At 41.7% G+C, this 20851-nt stretch overlaps 2 protein-coding genes across 4 annotated transcripts in view; one reads left to right on the forward strand and one right to left on the reverse strand.

Moving 5' to 3' along the window:
- Positions 1 to 272: 272 nt before the first annotated feature.
- Positions 273 to 20749, forward strand: FUCA2 (alpha-L-fucosidase 2). 2 transcript variants are annotated; one of them, XM_021072338.2, is made up of 8 exons: positions 273 to 557; positions 769 to 1331; positions 6211 to 6398; positions 9891 to 10230; positions 12039 to 12249; positions 12501 to 12691; positions 18238 to 18346; positions 19554 to 20749. In XM_021072338.2, exons 2-8 carry the CDS (start codon positions 1207 to 1209, stop codon positions 19692 to 19694), a joined length of 1305 nt encoding a protein of 434 aa, XP_020927997.2. In that variant the 5' UTR covers positions 273 to 557; positions 769 to 1206; the 3' UTR covers positions 19695 to 20749. The 2 variants fall into 2 exon arrangements, with proteins under 2 accessions (XP_020927997.2, XP_020927993.1); XM_021072334.2 differs by lacking the exon at positions 769 to 1331.
- The window catches only part of PEX3 (peroxisomal biogenesis factor 3), a 51394-nt gene continuing 38623 nt past the window's right edge, over positions 8081 to 20851 (reverse strand). For both annotated transcript variants that reach the window (XR_014842201.1, XM_021089351.2), the window contains one exon: positions 8081 to 8309. Coding sequence is in view for 1 of the 2 variants with exons in the window: in XM_021089351.2 (XP_020945010.2) it covers positions 8184 to 8309 (126 nt within the window). In the remaining variant the exon portion in view is untranslated. The remainder of the gene's footprint in view (positions 8310 to 20851) is intronic.

A 20851-nucleotide genomic window follows, 5' to 3' on the forward strand; every position in this document is an offset into this window, starting at 1 on the left:
CTGTCGCGTGCTTTCTCCAGCAGTTTCTGGAAGGATCCTGTGGCTTCAAGGGAGAGGCAGTCCCACGAGTCCCTGAACCGGACTCGTTTTTCTCCCCAAAGCGGATAGACAGGAGGCTTGGCTGAGCAGCCTCAGGGTTGGCTTTGGGCCCCCTCAGTTGTGCAAGTGAGCGATGCAGGCCTCCTGGGGTCCTTTGGCTCCCCGAGCCAGAACCGGAGCCACTCCCATCCCAGCGGGGAGGGAGCCTTACTCCAAGGTCAGGTGACCGTTACGACTCGCAGTCAGCCAGGGACGCGGAAGGGCGGCCGCTGGCAGGCCCTGGTGAGCGGACGGGAGTGCAGGCGCGGGGCCATGAGGTCCCTGGAGCTACCCCGGCTCCCGCTGCTGCTGCTTCTGCTGCTGCCGCAGGGCCCCGCTGGCGGCGCAGCGCGATTCGACCCCACCTGGGAGTCCCTGGACGCTCGCCAGTTGCCCGGCTGGTTCGACCAGGCGAAGTTCGGCATCTTCGTCCACTGGGGCGTGTTCTCCGTGCCCAGTTTTGGGAGCGAATGGTTCTGGTGAGTGCGCCTCCCTCCGTCTCCTCTGACCCTGCTTTGGTTCCCTCCAGCCCGACCCAGATCCCGCCTTTGCGGCTTTGTTTTGCCCTCTAGTCAGTTTCGCCTCCTGCTGTTTTAACTGCATTTGGCATTTCCGGGTGTTAAGTGTGTAATTTATTGTGTTAGTGGTTCGTGCTGATGAACGCTGAATTTTTCTTCCCTGTGACTGCAGGAGTTGTCAGACACTTCATGTGGCTCCCGCTTCTCAGCTTGTTGATGATTACACTTATTACGTTGTAGTTCTCACTCTGCAGCCTCCGAGTGACAGAAACAGCAGGAAGTAATCTACTTGTGTGGGGTGAGATGGTGAAGCTTGGGCCTAAACCGCAGTCCATTGAGATACAGACTCGATGTCCCACCGCTGTTCCGCTGCTACCTGTCAATTTTCAGTTGTTCTGCCATGAAGTGTGATTTAAACATACATGTATGTGTTTGTGAAACTAAAACTGACAGCACCTATGACTTGAACCCAGCCAGAACCCAGACCGGGACCTGAACCCAGGTGCCAGGGACTCGAACCCAGCCTAGACCCAGATGGGGACTTGAACCAACAGCGTGTAAATTAGACTCACTTCCCTGGTGTCTGGACTTGCCAAGGTTCAGGTTCTTTATGCCTCCATACAGAAGGAATTCAGCGAAAGACAAAGAGATGCGCACAAGAAATAGGTTTACTAAGATAGGATTATTGCGAGAGATGCAAGCTGGCCGGAAAGGAGGCGCTGCCCTGAGGATTAGGTGGGCTACAGTTTTATTATCCAAGGGGAGTGGGGATGGGAAAGACCGCCTCTACCTCTTTCTTTGAGTAGTAGCGCCTCCTTAGTATCATGTAAGGGAGTATTTGACCTATAAGGCCAAACTAGGACTGTCTTGGTACTTATTCAAATCAGCAGAAGGAAGGTCCTTAAACTTCTGCCCTTGGTTTGAGCCTGAATGCAGGCCTCACCCCCACCCCCTACCTAATGACCTGAGGCATATCTTGAGCCTCCACTAGTCAAGTAAGCCTACCTTGGTCTGATGGTTTTCTTGAGCAATTATTAACTTACCATGGTCTCCCAAAGTTCCCTAGGTTTCCCTCTCTATCTAGGGCCCCTTATTGGGACTTCTATAAACTACCTGTGTAACTATCCTTTTCCATCCCTATCAAAACTTCTATTCATTTGGGCATTCACCAGCTCTTTAACATTAAAATGTTACCACACATGGCTCATAGAACAATTTTTTTGAAAAGACTATTAACTCTAAAAAAAAAAAAAAAAAAAATCCCAAGGATTCTTTTTTTTGGCTGCACCTTGGCATATGGAAGTACCCAGGCCAGGGATCAAACCCGTGTCTTAGCAGTGACTGGAGGGAACGCCCCAAAATTCCAAGTATTAATACACTATTATGTGAAAAGTACTACACAAAAAAATTGCTCTTTAGATTTTTGCCTTGATATTTATAAATGTGCATGTAGTCCCTTTCAACTTTGAACTGTCTCACATATCTTTCCTAATTAAAAACATAAGGTATTTTAAACTCTTCAAGATAAAAAGTTATTATATATATGTGTGTGTGTGTGTGTGTGTGTGTGTGTATATACACACAATACATACATATATAATATATTCCTAAGTAAAAAAAATTAACTGAGTATTTAAATCTATTTTATACTATATACATCGTGTACAAAAATATACCATGTCTGTTAGATAAGTCAACTGAAAAAAAAAGCATAGTGTGAGAGCCGTCAGTTGTTTTGTTTGGGGCAAACTGAGGAGTACAGCTAGGGAGATAGCCTCTTAGGGACTGCTCCGAAGAGGTAAGGGGGGAAGTCAATATATATGTGGCAGCTAAACATTGTCACTTGCCATCTGGTTCTAAAAGAATGAAGTCACTAGCCACTGCAGTTTGATGACCTTCAACACACCCTGAAAGGACAGGGTGGAGATCAGGAATGAGGCCCTCTACTCTGGGAAAAATCGGCAGGACAGGTCTTTATTTATTTATTTATTTTTTTAGGGCCACACCTTTGGCATATGGAGGTACCCAGGCTAGGGGTCCAATTGGAGCTACAGCTGCTGGCCTACACCAGAGCCGCAGCAACACCAGATCCGAGCCACGTCTGTGACCTACACCACAGCTCACGGCAACGCCGGATCCTTAACCCACTGAGCGAGGCCAGGGATTGAACCCGCAACCTTATGGTTCCTAGTCCGATTCGTTTCCTTTGCACCATAACAGGAACTCCAGAATAGGCCTTTAGATAGTTAGATACTAAAGTAGATACTAAAGATTTTATGAGCCCATTTTTTGCATTTTCTCATATCATCTACAAAAACACTAAAATCTATAACGGTGACATCTGTTCCTCGTGGCTAGCAGCAAGGCTCTGCCAAAATGGGTGCTTGACTGCATGTACCCCCTTTAACTAAAGTTGTATATAGTATGACCTCTCCCCCTACCTCTTCAGAACTGATACCTCAGAGCTATCTGAGATGCCATTTCCCAGGCTGTAGTTCTCATTTTGCATCCAATAAAATATAACTCACAACTCTCATGTTATGCTTTATTTTTTTTCAGTCTACGTATGTGATTCTGTTGGCCATGCAATCAAGCAACACTTTGGCAGAAGGTTACTGCTACTCACAAGAAAGTTACTACTAGTCACAAGAAGGTTACTACTGGTCACAAGAAGGTTACTGCTGGTCATAAGGAGGTTGCTGCTAGTCATGAGCAGGTGTCACTGTTAATGATTTTAGTGCTTTTGTAGATATGAGAAAATGCCAGAAATTGGGCTCATAAAATCTTCAGTATCCAACTATCTGAAGGCCTGTCCTGGCCTGTTTTTCCCAGAGTCAAGAGGGCCTCATTCCTGATCTCCCTCCTCTCCTTTCAGGGTGTGTTAAAGGCCAGTGATTGCAGTGGCAGGTGACTTCATTCTTATAGAACCAGATGGCAAGTAACAATTTTTAGCTGGCAGATGCAATGTAGAATATAAACTATATATTTTATTAGCATTACACTGTATACATTGTACCACTTTCTACAAAGAGATTGACTTTCTACAACCAGTAACTTTCTTATTCAGTTAAGCCAGTTGATGAAAAAAACAAAAAACCCTGTATAAACTATGGAGTACTATTGATATATTCTTTTAAAATCAACTTGTAAAATAAGAGACTCTTTCTTCCCATAGCATTTCTACCAAACGTATTTGCTTCAGGATGTTGTAAATCTTTCTTTGCAAGTTTTGTGCTGTTAAGGCATTTTGAGTTTATTTTTGAAATGTTTCAGATTAGCTAAGTACATAAATCAGCAGATTTTTATTTATCTTCTACTGAGATATAATAAATTATACTTTGCTATCATTTTGTTCAACTGGAAAGAATAGGTAAATATACATTTGGGTGCTGGAAGAGGATTTATTCTGTTTGTTAATCGAAACTAGTGCTCTGCCCAAAATAGCCCATTTTGAGTCATACTATTCTTGGCAGTGGTTAACATTTCATCTTTTACAAATGAACCCAAAGTTGTTTATTTTGACCTAGGACAATAAAGATAATTCTCATACAAAACAGTATATTTCTGTTGGTCTGGAAGTACATTAACCCCGTGGAAGATTCTTTAATTATACATGGTTTCCCTTTATGTCCTCTCTAAATCTCTGCTCCCCATCCCAGTTTGACTTGGGGCAATCAACAGAGATGAGTATATCTGACTGTCCTTAATGGCAATTCAAAACCAGATAAAAATCATGGGCTGTTTACTGTAAATGCCCTTTCTCATCTCTATTAGTATGAAATTTGAGAAGTGACTCTAGACTATTATATAGAATGCAGGTTCAAATTAGATGTGCTAGAAAAAAACAGAAAGCCCTGATCTTTCAGCTTTCTGACTGTCCCAGTTTCACGTTTGTAGTTCAATTTAAAAGGTAAAAAATGCATCATGGATCAATTAGTATGCTTTCACTTAAAGGTATAGAAAACCCAAATAAAAGGCATAATTATAGGCCTTGTTACTATACATAATGAGAAATTTAGAGGTCGTGGGCTCATGGATGAAATCAGAGACCTAGGCCCCTCTGTCATCTTCAACTGTTGACTTGTCCCGTCACATGATGGTGGTCAGACATCACTTCACACAACCTTCTCCAAAAGCAGGTTGTATCTCTTTCTGTGAGAGAGGAAACCATTCCCAGGGTCTCCCATGGCTTCTCCCCAAGTTCCATTGGCCAGAGTGGGTCAAGTGTCCATGTGGTAGCAGTGATAGAAGCTGGCAGAGTATGTATCTGATTTGGGGGCAGGTAAACAATAGCGCCTGTGCCATCTCACGTCCTTCTTGAAGTCTTCTCAGTAGGAAGAACCTCTTGATCACCTTTGGGGATGTAGTGCTGATTATGAATTCGCTCATCCCGTAGAAACACTCTTATGAGAAGAGTGTTAGAAGGAAGAGTAGAAGAGGGGTCAGAGACGGGGCTTGCATCTGTTTCATGAGGATAGGATTACTGTCATGTTTATTTGCCTGAAAATGATGTTTTCAGTGTAGTTTTCCTCCTGAAGTTTAGGCACCATTTTTCACAATAAATGCGTAGAATAAGTAATCCTTGAAGGCTGAGTCAATATGTTAAAATAATATCATCTTCCTAATTTTAGCATTATCACCTCCCTCACTTGTTCTCTGCTAGTGAGTAGAATACATGCATGTTGTGTTCTGCACACTGTCTTCCTTTTGGAGCCATCATCGCCTATGTTACAAAGGACTAACTGTGTAAATATACTACATGTTGTAATTTAAAGGTGAAAAAATAACAGCAAACCAGTGGCTGGATTGGCTAGAATGTTCCAGTTGAGCTGAGTGGAGTTCACAGAGGGATAGATGGAAAACTACCAAAGTTTGCCTGAGCTTTCTTTAAGGTGAAGTCAAACTACACTTGGAAGTGAGGAAGAGAATCTTGGTAATATTTGGGGAAGGGGGAATTTAGTAAAGGGAGCTGGGGGAGTTACAGAAGTTACTGCTGAGCCTTGAATAACACAGGCTTGGTCCACTTTTATGTAGATTGTGTGTGTGTGTGTGTGTGTGTGTGTGTGTGTGTGCGCGGGCTTTTTAGGGCTGCACTTGCGGCATATGGAGGTTCCCAGGCTAGGGGTCTAATTCGGAGCTGTTGCTGCTGGCCTACGCCAGAGCCACAGCAACGCCAGATCTGAGCCGCATCTTCGATCTACACCACAGCTCACGGCAACGCCAGATCATTAACCCACTGAGCGAGGCCAGGGATCAAACCTGCAACCTCATGGTTCCTAGTCGGATTCATTTCTGCTGCGCCGCAATAGGAACTCCTAGATTTTTTTCAATAAATATACAATTGGTCTTCCGTATACAAGGGTTTTGTATCTCTGTATTCAGCCAATCTCAGATGGGAATTTTCATCTATGGTTGCTTGAATCCACAGATGCCAAAACTGTGGCTTTGGAGGGCTGACTGTCCTCTGTCATTTTATATAAGAGACTTGAGCATCCTCAGATTTTTGGTGTCTGCTGAGGCTCTGGGGGCCAATCCCCCATGGATACTGAGGGATAACTGTATTTCAAATGTTTATGCATCTGCTGCTTATGTGCTGTTTCCTTCCTCCCCATAGGTGGTATTGGCAAAAGGAAAAGATTCCAAAGTATGTGGACTTCATGAAAAATAATTACCCTCCTGATTTCACATATGCAGATTTTGGACCACAATTTACAGCCAAATTTTTTGATGCGAACCAGTGGGCAGATATTTTACAGGCTTCTGGTGCCAAATACATTGTCTTAACTTCCAAACACCATGAAGGTATGTAAGTACAACGTTTGCAAACACTGACAGTGATTGTGAAATGTAAAGTCGTTCTTTTGGAAGAAGAAACTAAAGCAAGGTCATCCACATGAAATCAGAGTTTTCTCTTAGGAGCAATCATAAATGGCTACTCGCATTTACTTCTAATTTAAGAGACCACATATGCCACTCAATTAAGAAGCATTAATTATGCAGAAAGATCATACCCTCCATATAACAGAGAAAAAATGAAAACTGGGCACATTTTGTTATAAGCATATATAACAATTTCCAAAAAATCCAAGATTTGATTAAAGCTATTTGAAGTGGGATGTGGGTTGCAGGTCAGTTTTATAATTGGAACTGCACTCTTTCCTTTCCTTCCACCTCTGTAATGCATTCTGGAAAGGCACCATGGGGGTTATTTTGCTGTAGTCTTGCATCAAGACTGATACACAAGGTAGTGTGTTTGGCCAATTCTATATGGCCCAATGGAGGACAATTTGCTAATGATGAAAATGATACAGATCACCTGGAAGGAGCAGGATTATGGAACTGTAATAGTGCCCAGAAATAACAGAGATGGTGGAAAAATACCTAAAAGGAAATACAGTGATTGGGTTAGGGTTCTCCAGAGAAAAAGAACTAATAGTAAGTGTAATACTTGTAAAGAGATTTATCATAAGAAATTGGCTCATGCAGTTACAGAGGCTGAGAAGTCCAGAGCCAGCAGTACAGTTCCAGTCTGAGTCTGAAGGCCTGAGAACCAGGAGAGTCCAAAGTTTGAGTCCAAAGGCAGGAGAAGATTGATGCCTTAGCTCAAAGTCATACAGAGTGAAATAATTCTTTTCTTTTCTTTTCTTTCTTTCTTTCCTTTCTCTCTTTTTCTTTCTTTTTTAATGGCCACACCTGCGGCACATGGAACTTCCCAGGCAAGGGGTCGAATTGGAGCTGGAGCTATTGGCCTATGCCACAGCCACAGCAACACCATATCCGAGCCGCATGAAACCTATGCTGCAGCTTGTGGCAGTGGCCTCATTGAGCGAGGCCAGGGATCAAACCTGTATCTTCACAGATACTAGTCAGGTTCTTAACCTGCTGAACCACAATGGGAACTCTGAAATTCTTTTTTAATCAGCCTTTTATTGTATTTAGGCCATCAGTGGATTAGATGAGGCCCACCTGCTTGGGGAGGGCAATCTGCCTTACTCAGTCTACCTGTTCAAATGTTAATCTCATCCAGAAACACCTTCATGAACATACCCTGAATAATGTTTAACCAAATATCTGGGCACCTGGTAGCCCAGTTAAGTTGACACATAAAATTAACCATTGTAGTGGTTTCACATTAATAGGAAAGATTCCATCCTTTACCATTCCAGTACCTGCAAGATCAAGGAAGCATCAGCAAATTGTTACTGTTCCAACAGCATGTTCCTTTGCATTACCATCTTTGCCTTGGTATAAAAAAAACTTGCCTCCTGTTTTCCCTGTGGGTGGAGAGGGGATTAGGAGGGAAGAACCACAAACCCAAAATAAAGAATTATCTTAGAATATTTTTCCTTTTGGCCACATTCTAGTGGCTTAGTGGTTTTCTCCTATAGATGTTTCTCAGGCTGAGAGGGATTATAAAGTGTATTCATGAAACGTGTTGATTCCTGATGTCTAGGAACATCTCCAAGCTACATGGCACGAGGTAATACATAGAGAAGTTTATTTAAAGACAAAACAAAACCATTTTTAATCCCACCGTGAGGACAGATGATGGAGCCCACATTCATAAACGCGCTAAGACTCATGTTGTCAGATGTTTTCATGCTCATGGAAGAGGCCCCGCTGAGCCCATTTAGGCAGGAAGGCACTGTGAGCTTCTGGTGGTGCTACTGAACCGGAGACCCATGTGGTTTTAGTACCACCAGACATTAGAGCCTGTCAAGTTGAAACATTTAGAATAAGACTTTCAATATCGATATTGTTTTGAAGCTTACCACAACATCTTTGAAACCAGCATGAGCTGTTTTTAAAGGCTTCTTAAAAAAGAATCTAAAGCCTGTGCCCATCTTAGACTTGTCCTAATTTACAAAAGTAAAGTGTTTCACCAAAGGCACCTTATGGGAGTTCCCTGGTGGCTCAGTAGGTTAAGGATTTGGGTTGTCACTGCTGAAGCTGGGGTCTCTGCGTGACACAGGTTTGATCCCTGAACTGTGAACTTCTGCATGCTGTGGGCATGGCCAAATTAAAAAAAAAACAAATATCAAAGGCATGTTATGTATGTCTGTTCTCAAAGATTCTTCTAGATTTTAGTGGGAGAGTAACAATGTGTTTATGTTCCTAGACACTAACTAAAATTTTTGAGGTTTTTATATTATTTATTATTTTCGGTTTATATAGCACTTTAATGGTATTTACATAGAAGCAGCAGCAGTTTAAATGCAAATTCCTTGTAAAAAAATGTAATTTCAAAGTGCTTATGTAAAGGTATTCTTCTCCCCCATTTAGTTGGTAGATAATTCACTTTTAGGTAAAGCACAATGTCCAGGCTTATGATTTTAGAGTAGGATGAGGTTACTCATGGTGGGTACATTTCAAGGAACAGAGCTACTGGGGGATGGTACCCCACCCCCACCATGGTGAAGTGAATAATGAGGGTAAAGGAAATTTATCACTACACGTAGTGGCCTACAAGTAATGCTATAATGAAAAAAATAACCCTAAAACCAGGAAATATACTTTACTCTTCGGTTTAGAAGGCAAATGAGAACCTTGCAGGGTTGCGTCTCAGGATCTTCATCGTAAGTAGCGGTAGTCATGGTTTAGCATAATAGACGTGGACAGTGCTTCTATTTTTGATGTGATCTGCTAATGCTGACTGCTGATTTTGTGCTAGACCCTGAGCTAGCTCTTGGCTGAGGATGTAGCAGGGAACAGGCAGACATACTGATGTCCTCAAGGAGCTTACAGTTAAGAGGGATCGTGTAGGAGACAGATCCAACTACCCAGACTTTATGGGGTACCCTGACAGTCCCTTTAAAAATATCCATTCTGGAGTTACCTTCATGGCTCAGCAGTTAACGAACCCGACTAGGATCCATGAGGATGTGGGTTTGATCCCTGGCCTCACCCAGTGGGTTAAGGATCCAGCATTGCCCTGAGCTATGGTGTAGGTCGCAGATGTGGCTCGGATCCCGTGTTGCTGTGGCTGTGGTGTAGGCCGGCAGCTGTAGCTCCGATTCGACTCCTAACCTGTGAACCTCCATGTGCCCTAAAATAGCAAAAAAAAAAAAAAAAAAAAGAAAAAAAATCTCCATTCTGTTTTGAATTCTCATTTGTTTCTCATATGAAAGCAGAATACACACTAGGGAAAAAATGGCCATAAAGCAGTTGTTTGTAGAAACAGTTATTTATATATCATGTGTGCTACCTCTATGGTTTGTTTTGGTGTTTGTATAGATGGAAATGTCCTAAAACAGAATTGATATGCTTACAAAGGTTTTTAATATGATGTTTCAGGCTTCACCTTGTGGGGCTCCAAGTACTCGTGGAACTGGAATGCTGCAGATGAGGGGCCGAAGAGGGACATTGTCAAGGAACTTGCAGTGGCCATTAGGAACAGGACTGACCTGCGTTTTGGGCTGTACTATTCCCTTTTTGAATGGTTTCATCCACTCTTCCTTGAGGACGAATCCAGGTTATTCCAGACACAACAGTTTCCAGTGTCTAAGATGCTGCCTGAGCTTTATGAGTTAGTGAACACATATCAGCCTGAGATCCTCTGGTCAGACGGTGATGGAGGGGCCCCAGACACCTATTGGAACAGCACAGGCTTCTTAGCCTGGCTCTATAATGAAAGGTGTGTGTGCTATTAGATTGCTGTTGAAACCTTAAACATTAATACACTTTAATTCCCATCCTTCTTGAAATATTTCCTTTCAGGCTCATTTGTGGTATGGGGGAGGAAATCATTGTAAAGAATGCTTATCAGATATATCAATATCTATCTATCTATTTATTTACTTATTTATTTATTGTCTTTTTAGTGCCGCACCTGCAGCATATGGAGGTTCCCAGGCTAGGGGTCGTGTTGGGGCTTTAGCAATGCCGGATCCTTAACCCACTGAGTGAGGCCAGGGATAGAACCTGTGTCCTCATGGATGCTAATTGGGTTCGTTAACTGCTGAGCCACAATGGAAACTCCAGATATATCAATATTTACTCAAAATAATCAAGAGTTACAGATCAGGAGTCAAATACAACTTAATAGTCTGATTTCAAAATCAGACTAAAAATCACAGAATCAGGGACTTTGAAGACATTAATTTTGTGGGTCCCCATTTTCATCTCCTATTCTGGGACAACCCTGTATAATCCTCACTGTTTCTGATTATGTGCTTTTCCATTCCTCTCATTTCTTCTTTTCACCCTCTTACCTTTGATAATCTTTGCTGCTCTGTCACCCTTGTCTGTGTCCTCTTTTCTTTCACTGTCAGCATTTTGCTCTTCCCGTTCTTTCCTCTTGCTCTCTAGCATGTTCCAGGCTGCCCCATTAGAACACAGAGTTCTGACTGAGCTCCTAATAAAGCTTGCACTCTATGGACCAAATTTTATATTTATAACTAGAAAGGACTTGGTTTCATGCTCTGAAGTCAGGGAGTGTTCTGCTTGTGTTCTCTGGGCCCACAAAGGGCGCTCATACAATTACTCTGGAAAGCTCTTGATACGTAATTGCAGTTTTTCTAGGTACTCCTTCCAAAAAGAAATAGTGGGCACCCTCCGCTTCAGTTTGTGAACCCAAACTGTCCCCACTAAGAGGAGAGGTGCAGCGGGTACCACCTGCCATGACATATAATGTTGTGGGGAATATTTCCTGGCACAGTGAATTCCACCATGTCAACAGTTCACTTTCATGAGATTCTTCAATATTAGACAATTGGAAGAGAAAGAGAAAGGCTAAAATATATGTAGGAGATTATTTAGTCAAAGGTAAGAAGAATGTCCTGAGTGTAAATTCAGTTTTGGCTATCATTCACAAAATATGCGGATGGGAGAACCTTCAAATAACAGTGTAATGCTTTCTTTTCTTTTCTTTTTTTTTTTTTTTTTTTTTTTTAGGGCCACACTTGTTGCATATAGAAATTCCCAGGCTAGGGGTCAAATCACAGATGCAGCTGCCAGCCTTCGCCACAGCCACAGCAATGCCAGATCCAAGCTGCATCTGTGACCTACACAACAGCTCAGAGCAATGCTGGATCCTTAACCCACTGAGTGGGACCAGGGATCAAACCTGTATTCTCTGGATACTAGTTGTGCTTGTTTCCACTGAGCCACAATGGGAACTCCCAGTGTAATACTTTTTATAATTGCTCTGTGTTCTGGACACTGAACTGTTTTATATAAATTACTTCTGTTCTAACAGTAGATGAGAAAATTGATTATTCATGGGAGTTAGGTAACTTGCTCTAGGACAGGGAGCTTAGAAAGTGACAGAGCCTGGACTACACTCTCCCCAGGTCTTTTGACTTCAAAACCATGGGCTTTGTATTATATTCCACTATAGTTATTTTTCAGAAGTGGATTTCAGTCAGAACTCTTTTCAGTGACATTTGCTTTTGTGTAAAAATTGTTCACTTTTTTAAAAAAAAAAAATCCTTTTCCTTTCAGCCCAGTTCGGGACACAGTGGTCACCAATGACCGCTGGGGAGCTGGTAGCATCTGTAAGCATGGTGGCTACTATACCTGCAGTGATCGTTATAATCCAGGATACCTTTTGCTGCATAAATGGGAAAACTGCATGACAATAGACAAGTTTTCCTGGGGCTATAGGAGGAATGCTGGAATCTCTGACTATCTTACAATTGAAGAATTGGTGAAGGTACAGTAAGATGTCTGATGACCATTATGGTAATATTCATAATAGTGTAGGTATGTGAGAATTGCTTTTTTCTAAATTGTATAGCTCAAGGGCCTATAAACACAGGATGTTATTCTTCTTCCTGTGTGTGTTCTCCTAGATAGTGACTATATATGCATGTCTAAGCCCATAAATATGACATATTAACACATGCATGATGGAACTGTTTTCTTTCTCTTAGAACTATATTTATTCTTAATTTTTTTTTTTAGCAACTTGTAGAAACAGTTTCATGTGGAGGAAATCTCTTGATGAATATTGGGCCCACAAAAGATGGCATCATTTCTCCCATTTTCGAGGAGCGATTAAGGCAGATGGGGACCTGGCTAAAAGTCAACGGAGAAGCTATCTATGAAACCCGTGCTTGGAGATCCCAGAATGACACTGTCACTCCAGATGTGTGGTAAGTCCTATTAGATAGAGGAAGGCATTTAACATTTTTCAGAGATGAAGAGAAAGTAGAATAAAAAAGGAAATTAGACGAATGCCTACTTATACAATACACTTCTTAACTTTTTATCTACTATAGAAGAAATCAGCTTCTTCTTTTTTTTTTTTTTTTTGCTTTTTTTAAGGGCTGTACCTGCGGCACATGGAAGTTCCCAGGCTAGCTGTTGAATTGGAGCTGCAGCCACCAGCCACACCACAGCAACGCCAGATCTGAGCCATGTCTGTGACCTACACCACAGCTTGCAGCAACACTTAACCCACTGAGCAAGGCTGGGGATGGAACCCACATCCTCATGGATACTAGTCAGGCTTGTAACCCACAGAGCCACAATGGGAACTCCCAGAAATTAGCATATTTTAAAATACTTATTATTAGTTATCCCAGTTGAGCCGAAATCATCTCCAGATTCCTCCTTAATGGTGAATAAATTTTAAGGAAAAATATTTAGCTCTTATGAAAACTGTAAGCCATTCAGAAAAATAAAAAATGCTGAGTGGTTAATCCGAAAGGGGCTTCTGGTTTAGTCAGTTAAGTAAATTCTAACTTTTGCAGTGTTATACTACATCAAATTAGCAAGGGGTCCCGAAGGGCAGAAAAAATATTAAAAATGATTTAATTTTATTTAAAATTATTTAAATTGCATTAAATTGATTAAAAATCTTGTAGCTTGTTCCTATTATTCTAATAAATCTAAACCTTATGTTTCTCTAAAAGTAATTATCTTAACTGGCTAACTTTTAACTAGATTCTTCTATAAAAGCCTTGTCTCAGGTTCTGTCTGAACTTTGGAAGGTTCTATGGGCCAATGAGTCTCAGACTCTGCAAATGTGGTGGTTTCTGATGGGGATCTTAACATACATAAATCAGAGTAGGAGTAGAAAAGCTCTAAGAATTCACCTTGTGTTGCCACCTCACTGAAACAACTAACTGTAGAATTTTGAGAATGTTTGGTCTCGGAGAAGCCATAATGAGAACTCGCAACCAGTCTTTCATCTTGCAGAGGTGACTTTAAATTTGGTTTTATTTATTTATTTATTCTTATTTTTATTTATTTTACTTTTTTGTCTTTTAGGGCCACACCAGTGGCATATGGAGGTTCCCAGGCTAGCGGTCGAATCCGAGCTATAGCTGCTGGCCTATGCCACAGCCACATCAACTGGGGATCTGAGCTGCGTCTGCGATCTACACCACAGCTCACGGCAAGGCCAGATCCTCAGCCCACTGAGCGAGGCCAGGGACTGAACCCACATCCTCATGGATGCTGGTTGGGTTTGTTAACCACTGGAGCCATGAGGAGAACGCCTAAATTTGGTTTTAGAATTTGCTTATATTCGACTGGGAGAGTATCTGATCTGGGACTTCACAACTGTTAACCATTATACTATTAAGTAAAGATAAAAGCCAAACTACTTCACAAGGCCTAGAAAGCCATAGTCTGGCTCCACTGCACTGACCCCAGGAGGCTCACTTCCCCCTGGTCACTGTGAGAGCTCTTCCTGTTCATCCTGTGTGCTCCCAGCTTTGTTGCATCTTTAGATGACTTCCAGGGCCATCCTTACAGTCCTCTGAGATTTTAGCCCTGGCTGTCGCTGTCCCTAGAACTACTCTTCACATAATTCTTAGCGGTTTTAATGTCTGTATTCACAGCTCTTCTAATTTGCTGGCCTCTTGGTTCCAGTACCTCCTCCCTTCTAGGGATCCTGCCCCCTGACCTTTGTACCCCTTCTTCCAGTCATACCTTAGACCTTGGCTTACCAGTAACTGTACTCCTTCCATGATCTCAGTCTGACTCCCACCTCTGGTGCTTCAGCTCATTGCACAAAGCACTTCCACTTCCGAAGGAACCTACCATCTTGATTTCTATCACTTTTCCTCTGTCCCTCATGTCTCAGCCCTCTCATGTCTTTTCTTTTCCTTCTTTTTTTCTCTTTTGGCCACACCTGCGCCACAAGAGAACTCCTCTTCTTTATCCCAACACTCCACTCCTTAACTCTCCTCTCTCCCTCTGCTGTATTCATTAAAACTCGACTTTGATTAAACTCAGCTCTGCTTCTTCCATGTCTGCCCGTGGGCAGCTAAATGTGACTAGAAATACACACACACACACAATGTCAAGTGGTCCCATGTTTGGCTTTAGGGCAAACTCCTGTATCCCGGATCCCATCCCAGACTGTCCACTCAAGGATATTGTTCTAGCAGTTCTCCCATTTGCTCCTCCTCTTCAATTTTCCCTCTTTGTTAGGTCCTTTCCTATCAGCATAAAAACTTATTTTTTCATCTTAAAATACTCTTTCGACCCCTCTTAGATTTCCAGATACTTTCCCATTTTTCTACCTTCCTTTATAGTAAAACATCTTGAATGTTTTTCACTTGCTACCTCCAGTTTCTTGCTCCAGTTTTTCTCTTGAACTCACTCTGGTGGGGCTTCCACCCCTCACACTCCATAAAACCCTGTTCCCCAGGCCCACGGTAACCTGTCCTTGCCAACTCCAGGGGCAGCTCCCAGTCCTTACCATCCAAGCTTATTGGCAGCATTTGCTCAAGTGATTGCTCTCTCTTCATCTTGACTGGCCTGTTAGCTGTTCCTTCATAGGAACAGCCTATGAAGGCTAGTTTCCTTTGCTGGTTCCACCTCAAATCCCTCTAAACCTTGAAGTGCCCTGAGGCCCAGGCCTTGGACTTCAAGTCTCTGTTTATCTTAATTCCCAGGTGATCTCATCCATTTTCATGGCTTTAAATACCATACTGATGACTCAACAGTGCAAAAACCTCTTTCTTAAACTCCAGACCGCATCTATTCAGTGTCCTAGTCAGCATCTCCTTTTGGTTTGGAAGTAAAAGCATCTTAAACCTACTATGTCCAAAACTTAGGTCCTGATTTAAAATTTTTCTCTAATTTAGCTCCACCCACAGTATCACCCATCTCTGTTAATGGCAGCTTCATCCTTTTAGGTGGTTGTCAGGCTCAGGCCCCAAACCTTGGAGTTCTCAACTCCCCTCCCCTCAACCTTTTTAAAACACCTTACAGCCAATCTATCAGCAAATATCATCATCTTTATATACACAGAATCTGACCACTTCTTATCCTCTCCGTGGCAACCCTCATCCTGTTCGTCTCCATTGTTTTTCCTCTGGATTATTTCAGTAGCTTCTTGTCTGATCTATTTCTGTCCTTGCTCCTTTAATCTATCTGCCACAAAATGTTTAAAATAATAAGTCAGGTTATGCTATTCCCATGCTTAAATTCCTCCAGAGGCTTCCAGTCTTAGAGAAAAAGCCGGGACTTACAGAGGCTTATAAGGTCCTATAAAAGCATGATCATGCTACACCCCCCACTCCCCACCCCTTTCCTTTCTGTTAGCCTCTCTGCCCTCCCTGCTGCATTATCAGAGGGCCCAGCAGACTGCCACACCGGATGTCTGTGCTGTTCTCCCCTCCTCCAGATTCTCATATGGTTCTCCCTCACATCCTCCAGGGCTCCTCAAAAAGGTCTTCCCTGACCATTGTATTTAAAATAACACCCAGATCCCCTTTTTCCTCCCTAGTGTTGACCTAAAATGAACAGATTGCCAGTTATTTCTCCAGCAAAAATGGGTTTATTGGGGATCAGCAAAGAATTGTAATTTGGGCTCTGCAACCATGGCAAGCCACATTCAAGTCCCTGCACCCTAAGGAAAGAACTCTTTTACTGGAGGGAAAATGGAGTTGGGAAGGCTAAACAGAGAGTCCACGGCTTTTCATTGGCTCATTGGAGATTTCCTTCTTCCTGTTGGCTCTGCTATTGCTGCAGGATGTGAGAGCTCCCCTCTCTGGTCTCCTGAATCTATTTTAATTGAGGTTTCTGTTTATTAACACTAGAATACTTCTTACCTAGCTTCAGTTTTCTCCAGGGCACTTAATCATCACTTGATATCTATATCTATACATGTGGGGTGTGTGTGTGTGTGTGTGTGTGTGTTTGTGTGTATGTGTATGTGTACCCTCATTCTAATTTTTTCCACTACAGTGTAACCTCCATGAGGACAGGGACTGTGTTCAATGCTATGTCTCCAGCTCTGAAAGTGATTAGCATTTTAAGATGTCAGGCTTCTTCCTGATGATATAATCTAAAAAGATCCCTTTGTTACACTTCGATTTCCTTTCCTTTCTTAGTGCTTACCACAATTCACACTTCTATATTATCTGTATGATTATTTAATGTCTGTCTTCCTCACTCTAGTCTAAGCTACACAAGAACAAGAACTAAGTGTGTTTTGTTTTGTATTGTATCCCTAACACCAAGCACAGTACTAGCCCCTGTGTTGACACATATATACCTGTTGAATGGAGGAATATGAAGATTTGAATCAGTAGGTGGAAAGCCATCTATTCTTGTATCTTATCCTCTTTGCTTACATTCCCCCGCCTGTTTCTTGCTCCATGAAAATAGTCTGTTGAAGAGGAGTAGTACTAGGAAAATTTTTGTTCTAAGAATTTCCTTTTAGTATCGGGGAAGTGTGGCCAGGAGGTGCTGTGATAACTGTGATTTATAATAGGAAATATGTATTTGGTCTTTTTCTATTTCTGGCACAGAGTTCCTTAAATGATGACAGCCATAAAGTTGTCTTTTGTCATGTCAGTGAGGTGATTTTGGACATTACCAAAGGATAGGGGTTAGTTATCAGGAGATCCAACCATGTGATTAAAGGGTTGGAACTTTCAGTCCCACCCACATCCTCTAGGGAGGGGTGAGATGCTGAAGGTTGAATCACTCATTAATGGCCAATGATTTGATCAATCACGACTATGAACAAGGCCTCCCTAAAAACCCCAAAGGATGGGGGATCAGAGAGCTTCTGGATTGGTGGAGGTGCTGGGAGAGTGGGGTACCTGGAGAGGGCATGGAAGCTCTGGGCCCTTTCCCACATCTGTGTGCCTCTCTTCCATCTTCCTGAGTTATATCCTTTTGTAATAGACCTGTTAAGCCAGGAAGTAAAATGTTTCTGTAAATTCTGTGAGCTGCTCTAGCAAATTAATCAAACCCAAGGCGGGAGTCATGGGAACCTCCAATCTAAAGAGGGTGGGAGGCCCACGTGACACTCTGGACTTGGTGTCTGAATTTGGGGAAGGGAGGTGGTCTTGTCAGGCCAGCTCCTTAACCTCTGAAACTGCACAGTATCTCTGGGTAGACAGTTGAATTATGGGACACTCAAGTGGTATCTGAGAATTGCTTTGTGATATGGGGCAGTCCCTGCCCCGCCCCTACCCTGGCCCCCTGTGTGCACCCCCTGTGTGTGTGCAGGTGCACACACACACACACACACACACACACACTGGAACTGGGATCAGAACCCTTTTGGGTGCTTTTTACACTACCATGGGTCTATTTTTCCCTTTTTCTATTAATAAAAACATTGATAAATATCTGCTAAGTGGAAGCATCTTATCTGTAAAATAATTCCAGATCTGACCCATAAATAATAAGAAATATTACTATGCTTTTTTCCCCTTTTGACCAGGTATACATCCAAACCTAAAAGCAATTTGGTCTATGCTCTGTTTCTCAAGTGGCCCACATCAGGACAGCTGCTTCTTGATCAGCCCAAAGCTACTCTGGGGGCAACAGAGGTAGGAGGGAATTTTGTCTTTATTCTTCCTTTAAATTGCCGACTAGACTATCCTGATGAAAACATGACTTTTAACTTCGAGGTGTGCCTTATATGTATTCCTCTTATATCTCAAAAGAGTAATTTTAAAATGAGCTTTATCAATGGCAATGTTTGGCAAAAACCTTTGATGAAAGTTTTCTTTCGTTTCCTAGAAAACTATACTTAAAACAGCTACATTATTTCCAGGCCTATCAATTAAAAGACTCTTCTTCACAGTCAATATATGTTGTCAGGCTCACTGCATGTATCCAGAATGATGCTTTTCATTAAAACTGGAGTTCAGATTCTTCGCCTGACATCTGAATACATCTGGATATCATGGCTCTACTATTTTAGGTCCATAAAAATTTTGGAGGAAGTTAAAGGTTAATTTAGTAATTACAACCATCAGCTCTGGCACTGAGTTCACTTTGATATATTTTATAGCTTATTTCTAAGAAATTGAAAATTTCCTGGGAGGTGAATTGTCCATTTTGCTTTCCTTATAGCATCTTCCCAAATTTCATTTCTAATACTTGGGGCTGATCAGGCAGAAAGGGAAACAGAGTTAAAATCTGATATTTAATTACAACTTAGTGGCTTAGGCATGACATTATCTTTTTATTTTATCTAAGTTCTCTTTGGCCACCTTTAATACTATTAAGAGTTCACAGGTTTTGTTTTTGTATTACTCTACATGATAAGCAAAGTTTTCTAGTTCAAAATAACCACAGAGATGTAGAGAACTCCACATTTTGTTTAAGACTAAGGATACACAACAATTACAGTAATAACTGATCACACTTATGTACTGTTCATTAGAGGGGGTTATGGGAACACTTGAGGAGGAAGGATGGCTGGGTGAGGAAGATGAGCCTTTCACCAAACACTCCATGTGAGAACTGCGCAGGTTTTAGTTGTACAGATTGGTTTGGGAGTCATTTTCCCCACTGTGACACTATTCAATCTTTATAGTTCTTCCCCAGTTTCACACTTTTGAGAAGAATATAGGAGCAAGATAGATGTACTCATTAGATCAAGAATTAAAACAGCTTGTGATCCACTAAATAAAAGTAAAAAATGAAGCTCCTATCTACATTGCTTTTTAAGAAATATCAACCACTATTTCCCAATATATGTCACAGGGTAGATTTGGAGACATTTGTGTGTATGTTTTTAAATTTCAGGTTAAACTACTGGGACATGGACAGCCACTTAACTGGACTTCTTTGGAGCCAAAGGGCATCACGGTGGAACTGCCTCATCTAACCTTTCATCAGATGCCCTGTGAATGGGGCTGGGCTCTAGCACTAAGTAATGTGACCTAATTTGCAGCAGAGTGCTTCCTGCTGCAGTTCTGTCTAAGACGAGAATATATCACATTTCTATAATTGTAGCACATGGAGAAAGCAAATGTAAAATTCGCCAAGAATTTCCTAAATTACCCACATAACTGTTTTAAGTGCACTTTGCTATTGACATCTCTTCACACTGAATTTATTTCCAAGTGTGATTCAGAGGTAGGGGGTTTTGTTTCTGAGTAGCTAGGAATTGGTGGTGGTAAGGACTGAATGGTGTCTTCTGCGAAATTCACATGTTGATGCCCTAACCCCCAATGTGACTGTATTTGGAGATTTTTTAAAGAAGTAGCTAAGGTTAAATGAAGTCATAACAGTGGGACCTTCATCCAACATGACTGGTGTCCTTATAAGACAAGGAGGAGCAGGGATGCAGGCACACAGATGAAAACATGATATATGGATGCACTGAGAAGGTGGCCATCTGCTAACCAAGGAGAAAGGCTCAAGAGAAACGACGTCTGCTGACACCTCGGGCTTTCAGCCTCTAGAACTGTGAGAAAATAAATTACTGTTGTTTAAGCCACCCAATCTGTGGTATTTACTATGGCAACCCTAGGTCATAGGTATATAATAGCTTTGGCTTAGTTTATTTCCAGTGCTTACAGTAATTGCCTTTTTATTTAAAAAATGTTTTTTTGTTCTCTTGGTAATAAAACTGATATGTTTACTATAGGTATTAAAACTATACAGAAGTGCTTAAAGGTAAAATTCACTGTTAAGATCACCACTATTAACATTTTAGTATATATTCTTCCAGGCTTTTTTGGGGGGGGTGAGAGTATGGAATTGGAGGTATGGGCCCGTTTTTATATAGGTAGGCTAATTTGAGGTTCAATTTAAATCAATAAATTAGCTTCCTGTATTTGCCTTTAAGCAAACTGAACTCAAAAACCTAGCTGAAAATTAGGAAAGCTATTCAGATCTTCCCTAAGAACGAAGCAAAATAATGAAGCCAAAATCATACTGATATTGATGTAAACTTAAAGAAACATTGATTAAAGAACTTACTCCTCTCAACAAAAGATATTCCAGCTGGCTTGATCTTTATTTGAAGTGCTATAGTGTTCCATTTTGTCACGTCATTGAAATGTAGACATCTCATTGTTCCCTAAAAACGCTTCAAG

This window comes from Sus scrofa, chromosome 1 (genome assembly GCF_054392235.1).
Source record: "Sus scrofa isolate SSC_HxYL_T2T_F1_AM1 chromosome 1, Sscrofa_HxYL_maternal_Yorkshire_Landrace_v2.0, whole genome shotgun sequence".
NCBI lineage: Eukaryota > Metazoa > Chordata > Mammalia > Artiodactyla > Suidae > Sus > Sus scrofa.